Source organism: Haliotis rubra, unplaced genomic scaffold, assembly GCF_003918875.1.
Source record: "Haliotis rubra isolate DU_JTF1 unplaced genomic scaffold, ASM391887v1 Scf116, whole genome shotgun sequence".
Lineage (NCBI taxonomy): Eukaryota > Metazoa > Mollusca > Gastropoda > Lepetellida > Haliotidae > Haliotis > Haliotis rubra.
In genome coordinates this window covers 152,213-168,771 of record NW_025765070.1, presented here as the reverse complement: position 1 = coordinate 168,771, position 16,559 = coordinate 152,213, and the positions used below count along the sequence as shown (strand labels likewise).

The following is a 16,559-nucleotide window of genomic DNA, read 5'->3' as shown; positions in this document are numbered from 1 at the left end:
GTTACTTTCAGAGCAGTTATGTGCATCTATTATCATTTCACTCATCAGTCCACATGACCAACGATTCATTCCTGGCTCTAAAGAAATTACCAAACGTACAGTTCTCTACACTGTTACGTCACAGGACCCCCATATTGCTTGCAAGGACCCTTAAAACTAATAATTGGGTCCCTGGGACAGTCGAAGTAAAACCCTGACACCCTCAGTTACCATGCAGCATGCACCTAGTTCATGCACCTGTTCATTCCTTCTCTCTACATCAATCACACAGTGTCTCCCAGAGAGCAGACACCCTCCACAGTGTTCAGTATCCCTTCCTTCTCTCTACATCAATCACACAGTGTCTCCCAGAGAGCAGACACCCTCCACAGTGTTCAGTATCCCTTCCTTCTCTCTACATCAATCACACAGTGTCTCCCAGAGAGCAGACACCCTCCACAGTGTTCAGTATCCCTTCCTTCTCTCTACATCAATCACACAGTGTCTCCCAGAGAGCAGACACCCTCCACAGTGTTCAGTATCCCTTCCTTCTCTCTACATCAATCACACGGTGTCTCCCAGAGAGCAGACACCCTCCACAGTGTTCATTATCCCTTCCTTCTCTCTCACATCAATCACACAGTGTCTCCCCCTTCCTTCTACATCAATCAGAGAGCAGACACCCTCCACAGTGTTCAGTATCCCTTCCTTCTCTCTACATCAATCACACGGTGTCTCCCAGAGAGCAGACACCCTCCACAGTGTTCAGTATCCCTTCCTTCTCTACATCAATCACACAGTGTCTCCCAGAGAGCAGACACCCTCCACAGTGTTCAGTATCCCTTCCTTCTCTCTACATCAATCACACAGTGTCTCCCAGAGAGCAGACACCCTCCACAGTGTTCAGTATCCCTTCCTTCTCTCTACATCAATCACACAGTGTCTCCCAGAGAGCAGACACCCTCCACAGTGTTCAGTATCCCTTCCTTCTCTCTACATCAATCACACAGTGTCTCCCAGAGAGCAGACACCCTCCACAGTGTTCAGTATCCCTTCCTTCTCTCTACATCAATCACACAGTGTCTCCCAGAGAGCAGACACCCTCCACAGTGTTCAGTATCCCTTCCTTCTCTCTACATCAATCACACGGTGTCTCCCAGAGAGCAGACACCCTCCACAGTGTTCAGTATCCCTTCCTTCTCTCTACATCAATCACACGGTGTCTCCCAGAGAGCAGACACCCTCCACAGTGTTCAGTATCCCTTCCTTCTCTCTACATCAATCACACAGTGTCTCCCAGAGAGCAGACACCCTCCACAGTGTTCAGTATCCCTTCCTTCTCTCTACATCAATCACACGGTGTCTCCCAGAGAGCAGACACCCTCCACAGTGTTCAGTATCCCTTCCTTCTCTCTACATCAATCACACGGTGTCTCCCAGAGAGCAGACACCCTCCACAGTGTTCAGTATCCCTTCCTTCTCTCTACATCAATCACACAGTGTCTCCCAGAGAGCAGACACCCTCCACAGTGTTCAGTATCCCTTCCTTCTCTCTACATCAATCACAGTGTCTCCCAGAGAGCAGACACCCTCCACAGTGTTCAGTATCCCTTCCTTCTCTCTACATCAATCACACGGTGTCTCCCAGAGAGCAGACACCCTCCACAGTGTTCAGTATCCCTTCCTTCTCTCTACATCAATCACACAGTGTCTCCCAGAGAGCAGACACCCTCCACAGTGTTCAGTATCCCTTCCTTCTCTCTACATCAATCACACGGTGTCTCCCAGAGAGCAGACACCCTCCACAGTGTTCAGTATCCCTTCCTTCTCTCTACATCAATCACACGGTGTCTCCCAGAGAGCAGACACCCTCCACAGTGTTCAGTATCCCTTCCTTCTCTCTACATCAATCACACGGTGTCTCCCAGAGAGCAGACACCCTCCACAGTGTTCAGTATCCCTTCCTTCTCAATCATGTCTCAAGAGCACACGGTGTCTCCCAGAGAGAGCAGACACCCTCCACAGTGTTCAGTATCCCTTCCTTCTCTCTACATCAATCACACGGTGTCTCCCAGAGAGCAGACACCCTCCACAGTGTTCAGTATCCCTTCCTTCTCTCTACATCAATCACACAGTGTCTCCCAGAGAGCAGACACCCTCCACAGTGTTCAGTATCCCTTCCTTCTCTCTACATCAATCACACAGTGTCTCCCAGAGAGCAGACACCCTCCACAGTGTTCAGTATCCCTTCCTTCTCTCTACATCAATCACACGGTGTCTCCCAGAGAGCAGACACCCTCCACAGTGTTCAGTATCCCTTCCTTCTCTCTACATCAACCACACAGTGTCTCCCAGAGAGCAGACACCCTCCACAGTGTTCAGTATCCCTTCCTTCTCTACATCAATCACACGGTGTCTCCCAGAGAGCAGACACCCTCCACAGTGTTCAGTATCCCTTCCTTCTCTCAATCACATCAAGAGCCACCCTCCACAGTGTTCACACAGTGTCTCCCAGAGAGCAGACACCCTCCACAGTGTTCAGTATCCCTTCCTTCTCTCTACATCAACCACCAAGTGACACCTTGACAGCAACACCTCAATAACATGTCTAAGCACTCCACATAGCAATAACATGTAGACACTAGGGCAACTGACCTGTTATATCGTTTTTCTATCAAATCTCGCTCTTCTTGACCACCCTGAAACAGAGAAACATCCATAAATATCTGTTGTATATGAGGAACAAACAGCAAAGTTAAGAACTTAACTTCTGAATAAGTGAAGTACAGAGAAAACTGAGGCAGCGAGGATTCCAGAGACTAACCAAACACCAAGATTCATGGATCATCTGTACACACTATTATGTCTTTCGTTGTATACATGGGTATATGCCTGAGGCAGTAATCAATCTTTCATCATATACATGGGTATATGCTAGAGACAGTAATCAATCTTTTATCATATACATGGGTATATGCTAGAGACAGTAATCAACCTTTCATCATATACATGGGTATATGCTAGAGACAGAAATCAATCTTTCATCATATACACGGGTATATGCTAGAGACAGTAATCAATCTTTCATCATATATACGGGTATATGCTAGAGACAGTAATCGATCTTTCATCATATACACAGGTACATGTTAGAGACAGTAATCAATCTTTCATCATATACATGGGTATATGTTAGAGACAGTAATCAATCTTTCATCATATACATGGGTATATGCCTGAGACAGTAATCAATCTTTCATCATATACATGGGTCTATGCTAGAGACAGTAATCAATCTTTCATCATATACATGGGTATATGCTAGAGACAGAAATCAATCTTTCATCATATACATGGGTATATGCTAGAGACAGTAATCAATCTTTCATCATATACATGGGTATATGCTAGAGACAGTAATCAATCTTTCATCATATACATGGGTATATGCCTGAGACAGTAATCAATCTTTCATCATATACATGGGTATATGCTAGAGACAGTAATCAATCTTTCATCATATACATGGGTATATGCTAAAGACAGTAATCAATCTTTCATCATATACATGGGTATATGCTAAAGACAGTAATCGATCTTTCATCATATACACAGGTACATGTTAGAGACAGTAATCAATCTTTCATCATATACATGGGTATATGCTACAGATAGCAATCAATCTTTCATCATATACATAGGTATATGTTAGAGACAGTAATCGATCTTTCATCATATACATGGGTATATGCTAAAGACAGTAATCAATCTTTCATCATATACATGGGTATATGCTAGAGACAGTAATCGATCTTTCATCATATACACAGGTACATGTTAGAGACAGTAATCGATCTTTCATCATATACATGGGTATATGCTGGAGACAGTAATCAATCTTTCATCATATACACGGGTAAATGCTAGAGATAGCAATCGATCTTTCATCATATACACAGGTATATGCTAGAGACAGTAATCAATCTTTCATCATATAAGAGAAGATGTTGGACAGTAATCAGGCTTTCATAGCATATAAGAGTAGATGTTGGATGCAGTAATCAGGCTTTCATGGCATATATGGGTAATTGTTGGACACAGTAATCAGGCTTTCATAGCATATAAGAGTAGATGTTGGACACAGTAATCAGGCTTTCATAGCATATATGGGTAGATGTTGGACAGTAATCAGGCTTTCATAGCATATATGGGTAGATGTTGGACAGTAATCAGGCTTTCATAGCATATATGGGTAGATGTTGAATGCAGTAATCAGGCTTTCATAGCATATATGGGTAGATGTTGGATGCAGTAATCAAGCTTTCATAGCATATATGGGTAGATGTTGGATGCAGTAATCAGGCTTTCATAGCATATAAGAGTAGATGTTGGATGCAGTAATCAGGCTTTCATAGCATATGTGGGTAGATGTTGGACACAGTAATCAGGCTTTCATAGCATATATGGGTAGATGTTGGACACAGTAATCAGGCTTTCATAGCATATAAGAGTAGATGTTGGATGCAGTAATCAGGCTTTCATAGCATATAAGAGTAGATGTTGGATGCAGTAATCAGGCTTTCATAGCATATATGGGTAGATGTTGGACACAGTAATCAGGCTTTCATAGCATATATGGGTAATTGTTGGACAGTAATCAGGCTTTCATAGCATATATGGGTAGACGTTGGACAGTAATCAGGCTTTCATAGCATATATGGGTAGATGTTGGATGCAGTAATCAATCTGAAGGTTCCAAATGAAGTTACAAATACACACTTCAAACGCATCTCAATGCCTCAGGCTGTTTAGTCTGAAGTGTGCAAATGTAATACCTTTATGAAGTTAGCTTTCACAGTGAACTCAAAGGAAGAGACGAGAAGATTGGCAGGACTGTTCATCCCCACTTAGTTCAGCCTAGCATGAGCTAGCTTGTCGAATGACTGATTCTAAACATATTGTGAATCACCAGCTCAATAAACAACACATCCTCACACACTGATATCAACCGATAGACACAGGTCTCAAAATCTAAACCTGCCAAATGATCATAGAGAATGTGTAATTTATAGTAGATATTGCAGTTCATATCAATTATTCATGATGATGACTTGAGATGAAGTGTCTATCATTCCAAGGATCACTGTTACTCTCCTTCATGTCCCTGGGGGCAGTTGGGCCCGGAGACTTACACTGGTAACATTGGTAACTGGGTATATTAACCCTTGTTTAGATCTGACATCTTGTAGTGGGGGAATCTTACAGGATAGTTTCAGGAATGGTAACCTACTAGAATACTTCTTTCCTCTTTTTGGGGAAAAAAAGAAGAAGAAGAATTGAAATAAATAACTTTCGTGTTTGTGCTAACATTAATGGGATATGTGACTGTAAATACTGATATGTGATAAGTCTGCAAGCTGGAGAACACTCCAAATAGTCACCTTGAATTGAAATGTGACATGACCTCTGACCTCTTACCTCCAACACACTGACACTCTAGTTGGCCATTAATCGTTGGTCATTGGTATTTAAAGAGCAATTATCATTGAAAAAGTTATTGTGATTTTGTTGTTGAAATCAAGTTTCTGAGATACATTAAGAAAAAACAACACAAAACATGTGTAAAGAGTATCTAAATGTCCATGTGAAAGTACTGAAATCTTAGACAGTTCATAACATCACTTGTACTTGTAATTGTATGATGACATTTCCGTTAATGATGGTGAGCTTACATTCGGTTTTTATAACATCACATCCAGTTTTTAATATCACTTGAACTTGTATGGACACTTCTGTTAAAGATGGTGATCTTCCATTCTGTTGTCATTACATCACATCAAGGTCATAACCTCACTTCCTGTTGACATAGTGCTCTGACATTACCCTGGAGGCATCCAGGCCTGCTTGTTCATATCGTAGCAATACTTCCATAGGTCCATTACTTTTCTGACCATAAATATAAACTCATTCCCTAGCCAGGAATAGGACAATCAAAGACAGAACTACCTGTCCCCCAATCACATACACTTTGTGCATAAAAATATATATAAATCAAAACCATTAATCTGTATGCTGAATCAAATGTAAACAACTAACTTGAGCAGCTAGTAAGACCATTTCATGACTTCTTTCAAAGTATGGTGCAATTGGCTATACAATCAATCACAGAGTGTGTCCTCAAGTCTGATTGAAATCAGAACAACACATTAATGTAATGTTAAGTAAACAATACATCAATGCAAGTTTTTCAAAGCATATTTGCTAACGTTTTATCAGAACTAAATTTTGGCTGTCCATGAGGAACTGAAGTTGACCTTTTCACTTGTCAGGTGATCTTACAGAATGTGTAAAGCAAGTTGGATCAACATCTGATCCTACAACTAAAATAGTATCTATTGCTGGCACTTACACACAGAACACAGCTGCCAGGGTAACACACAAGGAAACTTGGAGAATTAACAACAACGATTATAATTCTTATAATACTACCTCTTACACGTCATTGATTTTTGCTGAAACTTTGTTCAGAATCAACAGGTTTAGCTTGAATAAAATCTTTAAAGACCATGTTTTTTGTGTTTCTTCCGAGGGATCATCCAAGCACTATCCACAGGAGTTATCTCCCTAACAGAAGTGCTGATACTAAATATGAGGTTTGCATGTTTTCGTTACGGGAGATAACTCCTGCAGATAGCAACTGAAATGAAAACTGAAAACACAAAAAACATTCTCTTCAAGGTAAAAATGTGGATTCAGAAACAAGTTTCCGGAAAAAGACAATGAAGTGTTAGATGGACATATTCATAAAAATTAGCTCCACCCTGTACAGTAGAGAGTGGCATCTACTCCTAGCTGCACCCTGTACAGTAGAGAGTGGTGTCTACTACTAGCTGCACCCTATACAGTAGAGAGTGGTGTCTACACCTAACTCCACCCTGTACAGTCGAGAGTGGTGTCTACACCTAACTCCACCCTGTACAGTAGAGAGTGGTGTCTACACCTAGCTATACCCTGTACAGTAGAGAGTGGTGTCTATACCTAACTCCACCCTGTACAGTAGAGAGTGGTGTCTACACCTAGCTATACCCTGTACAGTAGAGAGTGGTGTCTACACCTAGATACACCCGGTACAGTAGAGTGGTGTCTACACCTAGCTGCACCCTGTACAGTGGAGAGTGGTGTCTACACCTAGCTGCACCCTGTACAGTAGAGAGTGGTGTCTACACCTAGATACACCCTGTACAGTAGAGAGTGGTGTCTACACCTAGATACACCATGTACAGTAGAGAGTGGTGTCTACACCTAGCTGCACCCTGTACAGTAGAGAGTGGTGTCTACACCTAGCTACACCCTGTACAGTAGAGAGTGGTGTCTACACCTAGCTACACCCTGTACAGTAGAGAGTGGTGTCTACACCTAGATACACCCTGTACAGTGGAGAGTGGTGTCTACTCCTAGCTGCACCCTGTACAGTAGAGAGTGGTGTCTACACTTAGATACACCCTGTACAGTAGAGTGGTGTCTACACCTAGCTACACCCTGTACAGTGGAGAGTGGTGTCTACACCTAGCTGCACCCTGTACAGTGGAGAGTGGTGTCTACTCCTAGCTGCACCCTGTACAGTAGAGAGTGGTGTCACCTAGCTGCACCCTGTACAGTGCTACACCCTGTACAGTGGAGTAGAGTGGTGTCTACACCTAGCTGCACCCTGTACAGTAGAGAGTGGTGTCTACACCTAGCTACACCCTGTACAGTGGAGAGTGGTGTCTACACCTAGCTACACCCTGTACAGTAGAGAGTGGTGTCTACACCTAGCTACACCCTGTACAGTAGAGACTGGTGTCTACACCTAGCTACACCCTGTACAGTAGAGAGTGGTGTCTACACCTAGCTACACCCTGTACAGTGGAGAGTGGTGTCTACACCTAGCTACACCCTGTACAGTGGAGAGTGGTGTCTACACCTAGCTGTACCCTGTACAGTGGAGAGTGGTGTCTACACTTAGATACACCCTATACAGTGGAGAGTGGTGTTTACACCTAGCTGTACCCTGTACAGTAGAGAGTGGTGTCTACACCTAGATACACCCGGTACAGTAGAGTGGTGTCTACACCTAGCTGCACCCTGTACAGTGGAGAGTGGTGTCTACACCTAGCTCCACCCTATACAGTAGAGAGTGGTGTCTACACCTAGCTGCACCCTGTACAGTAGAGAGTGGTGTCTACACCTAGATACACCCTGTACAGTAGAGTGGTGTCTACACCTAGCTGCACCCTGTACAGTCGAGAGTGGTGTCTACACCTAGCTCCACCCTATACAGTAGAGAGTGGTGTCTACACCTAGCTGCACCCTGTACACTGGAGGGTGGTGTCTACACCTAGCTGCACCTTGATGATATTCCTTCTAGAAACATTAATTGGTACCATGATGTTCTCCATATCTTCTATGATGTTCAGCTTTTCACGCTCAAACGTCAGTTCTTGTTCCACCTGCTTCACCTTATGTACATGCAGTTCATCCGTCAGGTCCAGAATGTGCTCCTGAAACAAAGCCAAGATATTGATGATGACTGCGACATTGTGACCTGTGTGAAGCTAGAGCCTGCCAGCTCAGCATATAGGCAGGCAGGGTTATAAACAATCACTGTGTGCTGTTTACATACAAACACTATGTGTATGAGTATCATGCTCCTAGCAAACATCCCAATTGTGAGTGTGTCCATGCAAATTGTGAACCATGACCTTAAAGTAAAAGAGATATCTTCACAAGTACATATTGATAGATCTATAATTGAAATTGCAGACTATATATATTCTTATAAAATTCTGCAGGAGTTCTTTTTCCATAAGTATACATACACAATTTAGTTTTAGACATGTTCATTAATAAACATACACATACAATTACAGGTCATTATCAACTGAGTTTTGATCCTGTAATCGATGTGCAGTACCATATGTGATATATATTCCTGATTGTATTGGTGTGCAGTACCATATCTGATATATATTCCTGATTGTATTGGTGTGCAGTACCATATCTGATATATATTCCTGATTGTATTGGTGTGCAGTACCATATGTGATATATATTCCTGATTGTATTGGTGTGCAGTACCATATCTGATATATATTCCTGATTGTATTGGTGTGCAGTACCATATCTGATATATATTCCTGATTGTATTGGTGTGCAGTACCATATCTGATATATATTCCTGATTGTATTGGTGTGCAGTACCATATACCATATCTGATATATATTCCTGATTGTATTGGTGTGCAGTACCATATCTGATATATATTCCTGATTGTATTGGTGTGCAGTACCATATCTGATATATATTCCTGATTGTATTGGTGTGCAGTACCATATCTGATATATATTCCTGATTGTATTGGTGTGCAGTACCATATCTGATATATATTCCTGATTGTATTGGTGTGCAGTACCATATCTGATATATATTCCTGATTGTATTGGTGTGCAGTACCATATCTGATATATATTCCTGATTGTATTGATCTGCAGTACCATATCTGATATATATTCCTGATTGTATTGGTGTGCAGTACCATATCTGATATATATTCCTGATTGTATTGGTGTGCAGTACCATATCTGATATATATTCCTGATTGTATTGGTGTGCAGTACCATATCTGATATATATTCCTGATTGTATTGGTGTGCAGTACCATATCTGATATATATTCCTGATTGTATTGGTGTGCAGTACCATATCTGATATATATTCCTGATTGTATTGGTGTGCAGTACCATATCTGATATATATTCCTGATTGTATTGGTGTGCAGTACCATATCTGATATATATTCCTGATTGTATTGATCTGTGCAGTACCACCATCTGATATATATTCCTGATTGTATTGGTGTGCAGTACCATATCTGATAAATATTCCTGATTGTATTGGTGTGCAGTACCATATCTGATATATATTCCTGATTGTATTGGTGTGCAGTACCATATCTGATATATATTCCTGATTGTATCGATCTGCAGTACCATATCTGATATATATTCCTGATTGTATTGGTGTGCAGTACCATATCTGATATATATTCCTGATTGTATTGGTGTGCAGTACCATATGTGATATATATTCCTGATTGTATCGATCTGCAGTACCATATCTGATATATATTCCTGATTGTATTGGTGTGCAGTACCATATCTGATATATATTCCTGATTGTATTGGTGTGCAGTACCATATGTGATATATATTCCTGATTGTATTGGTGTGCAGTACCATATGTGATATATATTCCTGATTGTATCGATCTGCAGTACCATATGTGATATATATTCCTGATTGTATTGGTGTGCAGTACCATATGTGATATATATTCCTGATTGTATTGGTGTGCAGTACCATATGTGATATATATTCCTGATTGTATTGGTGTGCATTACCATATGTGATATATATTCCTGATTGTATTGGTGTGCAGTACCATATCTGATATATATTCCTGATTGTATTGGTGTGCAGTACCATATCTGATATATATTCCTGATTGTATTGGTGTGCAGTACCATATCTGATATATATTCCTGATTGTATTGGTGTGCAGTACCATATCTGATATATATTCCTGATTGTATCGATCTGTAGTACCATATCTGATATATATTCCTGATTGTATTGGTGTGCAGTACCATATGTGATATATATTCCTGATTGTATCGATCTGCAGTACCATATCTGATATATATTCCTGATTGTATTGGTGTGCAGTACCATATCTGATATATATTCCTGATTGTATTGGTGTGCAGTACCATATCTGATATATATTCCTGATTGTATCGATCTGCAGTACCATATCTGATATATATTCCTGATTGTATTGGTGTGCAGTACCATATCTGATATATATTCCTGATTGTATTGGTGTGCAGTACCATATCTGATATATATTCCTGATTGTATTGGTGTGCAGTACCATATCTGATATATATTCCTGACTGTATTGGTGTGCAGTACCATATCTGATATATATTCCTGATTGTATTGGTGTGCAGTACCATATCTGATATATATTCCTGATTGTATTGATCTGCAGTACCATATGTGATATATATTCCTGATTGTATTGGTGTGCAGTACCATATCTGATATATATTCCTGATTGTATTGGTGTGCAGTACCATATCTGATGTATATTCCTGATTGTATTGGTGTGCAGTACCATATCTGATATATATTCCTGATTGTATTGGTGTGCAGTACCATATCTGATATATATTCCTGATTGTATTGGTGTGCATTACCATATCTGATATATATTCCTGATTGTATTGGTGTGCATTACCATATCCGATATATATTCCTGATTGTATTGGTGTGCAGTACCATATCTGACATATATTTCTTATTGTATTGGTGTGCAGTAGCATATCTGATATATATTCCTGATTTTATAGGTGTGCAGTACCATATCTGATATATATTCCTGATTGTATTGGTGTGCATTAAACTCAAAAGCCACACAGTGTTTGTGCAGTTGCATTGCAGCTGTGACGCTCACCTGGGGCAAGAAAGTTGACCTCACCTACATCAGCGGTCAACAACAAGAAGAAACATTTCTCTCATCACTACCATGACACAGTGATTTCTCCTTATATTATCTTAATAGTTTGTGGAAATTACAAATTCCTTTACAGATGTGACAATGGACAACACTGTCCTCAAGCAGAGCTTTGTATGAAGTATGAAATGAAGGAGTGGTGCACACTACTTGTATGAAGTACATAAGGCCCCCTTTTTTATTAACTTGGAATATGGACCCAGCGACCCTAAATTTTGGAAAACTGCACACACACACACACACACACACAAAATGGAAATTGCCGATTTGTTTCCCACCAACTGGACAAATATTTGCTTATTATTCTGCAAACATGACTTGGGAGAAAAAATGGAATAAACAACGAGATATTTGTTTGCAATTTTTACCCCGTTTAGGAAATATTCACCGACATGGCATTTGCGATCGTTCTCGTTGGTGTGGTAAACAAACAAGAGTTACGTGCCTCTGACTACAGCACCCTCTAAGCGTCGTCTGCAAATGGCAGGTACGAAATACAATGGGAATCTGACAGATTTTGATCTTGATACACCTTTAACCTTGACAACACGCAGGCATGCATGCATGCACGATTCTATCCTTTTTTTTTCTTTCGAGCAAAATAGAATTTCAAGGAGCATGGGAGGGAACACTGTATGATTCTTTCGAAAGTTCTGAACATCAATGATACACTGCAACATTGCCAGGAGTATTTTCGCAGTTGTAAAAAGCTATTTTATTGGATAAATATTGGTTTCTAATCACGCTTTTTTGCCACAGTCTGCTATAAGGATCATTACTGGTCAAAATCATGCATGTGACCTAAGGCAGCCAATCATATTACAGCAATGGATTTAGACAAATGTTTTGGGTAAAATCATGCTATTCTGAACGTTTTAAGCAAACTATCACCACCTATACGTAAATTATGGAACTTAGAGGACGTATCATGCTAGGTTATAACCTGTGATAATAATGCTTTATTCAAATATTTTAGCATTAAACATATTAAGCATGAAGTCTGATGCGCCGAAAGCCGAGATGTCACTTGACTTACATAACATGATCGCAGAAAAAAAAGATGGAAATAGTAATTTATAATGTACGTTTTGACAACTTTTATGAGTACAGTTGTTGATTTTAATTCATGAGTTTATTCAATTTGTTCAATTTCCTCGAAACATCGTTTTACTACTTTGCTCATTGACATCTTTGATGTGGGCCCGTTGCCGAAGGATGTGTCTGAGAATCTTTTTAATTAAAAAAAAACATTGCGAAAAATAGTTTCTAATTCTAACTCTGTCGATAATATATGGTCATCTGAAATGTAATAAGTGTTTTCAGTCATTGTGAAAATTGACAGATTAAATAAATGAATCATTAGTCACAATTTTGAGGCCTGATATGTCAGAAACATTTTGCTTATTAGTGTTCCCTGCCTACTATATATTTTGATATGTCAGGTCGAAGCACCCTTTCCCCCCACCCACCCCAAAAAAACACACAACTGCAGTGATTTTTCCCCCCCTCCTCCGACTCTGCATTTCAGTTCAAAAAAAAAATCTGTAATCCAAGTTATTTAAAAAGGGTTGCCTAAAGGAAGGAGTGGTACACTCTACTTGTATGAAGTATATAAAGAAAAGAAAGGTAAACTCTACTTGTATGAAGTACATAAAGAAAGGAGTGGTACACTCTACTTGTATGAAGTACATAAAGAAAGGAGTGGTACACTCTACTTGTATGAAGTACATAACGGAAGGAGAGGTAAACTCTACTTGTATGAAGTATATAAAGGAAGGAAAGGTAAACTCTACTTGTATGAAGTACATAAAGGAAGGAAAGGTAGACTCTACTTGTATGAAGTACATAAAGAAAGGAGAGGTACAATCTACTTGTATGAAGTACACAAAGGAAGGAGTGGTGCTCTCTACTTGTATGAAGTACATAAAGAAAGGCGTGGTGCACTCTACTTGTATGAAGTACATAAAGGAAGGAACGGTGCACTCTACTTATATGAAGTACATAAAGGAAGGAGTGTTGCACTCTACTTGTATGAAGTACATAAAGGAAGGAGCGCTGCACTCTACTTGTATGGAGTATATAAAGGAAGGAGTGGTACACTTGTATGAAGTACATAAAGGAAGGAGTGGCACGCTCTACTTGTATGAATTTCATAAAGGAAGGAGTGGCACGCTCTACTTGTATGAAGTACATAAAGGAAGGAGTGGCATGCTCTAATTGTATGAAGTACATAAAGGAAGGTGTGGTACTCTCTACTTGTATGAAGTACATAAAGGAAGGTGTGGTACTCTCTACTTGTATGAAGTACATAAAAGAAGGAGTGGCATGCTCTACTTGTATGAAGTACATAAAGGAAGGAGTGGCACGCTCTACTTGTATGAAGTACAAAAGGAAGAAGTGGCACGCTCTACTTGTATGAAGTACATAAAGGAAGGATTGGCACGCTCTACTTGTATGAAGTACATAAAGGAAGGAGTGGCACGCTCTACTTGTATGAAGTACATAAAGGACGGAGCGGCACGCTCTACTTGTATGAAGTACATAAAGGAAGGAGTGTGATGCTCTTTTTGTATGAAGTACATAAAATAAGGAAAGGTAGACTCTACTTGTATGAAGTACATAAAGGAAGGAGTGGTACGCTCTACTTGTATGAAGTACATAAAGGAAGGAAAGGTAGACTACTTGTATGAAGTACATAAAGGAAGGATTGGCATGCTCTACTTGTATGAAGTACATAAAGAAAGGAGTGGTACACTCTACTTGTATGAAGTACATAACGGAAGGAGAGGTAAACTCTACTTGTATGAAGTACACAAAGGAAGGAGTGGTGCACTCTACTTGTATGAAGTACATTAAGAAAGGAGTGGTGCACTCTACTTGTATGAAGTACATAAAGGAAGGAGTGGTGCACTCTACTTGTATGAAGTATATAAAGGAAGGAGTGGTACACTTGTATGAAGTACATTAAGGAAGGAGTGGCACGCTCTACTTGTATGAATTTCATAAAGGAAGGAGTGGCACGCTCTACTTGTATGAAGTACATAAAGGAAGGATTGGCACGCTCTACTTGTATGAAGTACATAAAGGAAGGAGAGGTAAACTCTACTTGTATGAAGTATATAAAGGAAGGAAAGGTAGACTCTACTTGTATGAAGTACATAAAGAAAGGAGAGGTACACTCTACTTGTATGAAGTGCACAAAGGAAGGAGTGGTGCACTCTACCTGTATGAAGTACATAAAGAAAGGAGTGGTGCACTCTACTTGTATGAAGTACATAAAGGAAGGAGCGGTGCACTCTACTTGTATGAAGTACATAAAGGAAGGAGTGTTGCACTCTACTTGTATGAAGTACATAAAGGAAGGAGTGGTGCAGTCTACTTGTATGAAGTATATAAAGGAAGGAGTGGTACACTTGTATGAAGTACATAAAGGAAGGAGTGGCATGCTCTAATTGTATGAAGTACATAAAGGAAGGTGTGGTACTCTCTACTTGTGGTGGCACGCCTAGTATGAAGTACATAAAGGAAGGAGTGGCATGCTCTACTTGTATGAAGTACATAAAGGAAGGAGTGGCACGCTCTACTTGTATGAAGTACAAAAAGGAAGAAGTGGCACGCTCTACTTGTATGAAGTACATAAAGGAAGGATTGGTACGCTCTACTTGTATGAAGTACATAAAGGAAGGAGTGCTGGCTGGTACTCTCTACTTGTATGAAGTACATAAAGGAAGGAGTGGTACATAAAGGAAGGAAAGCTCTACTTGTATGAAGTACATAAAGGACGGAAAGGTAGACTCTACTTGTATGAAGTACATAAAGGAAGGAGTGGTACGCTCTACTTGTATGAAGTACATAAAGGAAGGAAAGGTAGACTCTACTTGTATGAAGTACATAAAGGAAGGAGTCGCACGCTCTACTTGTATGAAGTACATAAAGGAAGGAGTGGCACGCTCTACTTGTATGAAGTACATAAAGGAAGGTGTGGTACTCTCTACTTGTATGAAGTATATAAAAGAAGGCACGGTAGACTCTACTTGTATGAAGTAAATAAAGGAAGGAGTGGCACGCTCTACTTGTATGAAGTACATAAAGAAAGGAGCGGCACGCTCTACTTGTATGAAGTACATAAAGGAAGGAGTGGTGCACTCTACTTGTATGAAGTACATAAAGAAAGGAGTGGTGCACTCTACTTGTATGAAGTACATAAAGGAAGGAGTGGTGCACTCTACTTGTATGAAGTACATAAAGGAAGGAGTGTTGCACTCTACTTGTATGAAGTACATAAAGGAAGGAGTGGTGCACTCTACTTGTATGAAGTATATAAAGGAAGGAGCGGCACGCTCTACTTGTATGAAGTACATAAAGGAAGGAGCGGCACGCTCTACTTGTATGAAGTACATAAAGGAAGGAGTGGCACGCTCTACTTGTATGAAGTACATAAAGGAAGGAGCGGCACTCTCTACTTCTATGAAGTACATAAAGGAAGGTGTGGTACTCTCTACTTGTATGAAGTACATAAAGGAAGGTGTGGCACGCTCTACTTGTATGAAGTACATAAAGGAAGGAGAGGCACGCTCTACTTGTATGAAGTACATAAAGGAAGGAAAGGTAGACTCTACTTGTATGAAGTACATAAAGGAAGGTGTGGCACGCTCTACTTGTATGAAGTACATAAAGGAAGGAGTGGCACGCTCTACTTGTATGAAGTACATAAAGGAAGGAAAGGTAGACTCTACTTGTATGAAGTACATAAAGGGAGGTGTGGTACTCTCTACTTGTATGAAGTACATAAAGGAAGGAGTGGTACTCTCTACCTGTGACAGCAGGACTCACCTCCAGAGCATCTACAGTATTCTTGCTTTCAACTTCTTTGAAGGCTAACTCTGCAACACATACACAGGGTCAGTAAATTAAGACAATGAGAATAAATGAGTGAGTTTTTAGTGGAAGTTAGCAGGTAGCT

At 40.2% G+C, this 16,559-nt stretch overlaps 1 protein-coding gene across 1 annotated transcript in view; it reads right to left on the bottom strand.

Annotated features, from left to right (window-relative positions):
- Positions 1-16,559, bottom strand: part of LOC124255986 (centrosomal protein of 128 kDa-like) — a 92,512-nt gene that overhangs the window by 7,859 nt on the left and 68,094 nt on the right. Inside the window, 3 exon segments of the mRNA XM_046689930.1 lie at positions 2,635-2,678; positions 8,403-8,519; positions 16,430-16,479. Coding sequence (XP_046545886.1) covers positions 2,635-2,678; positions 8,403-8,519; positions 16,430-16,479 — 211 coding nt within the window.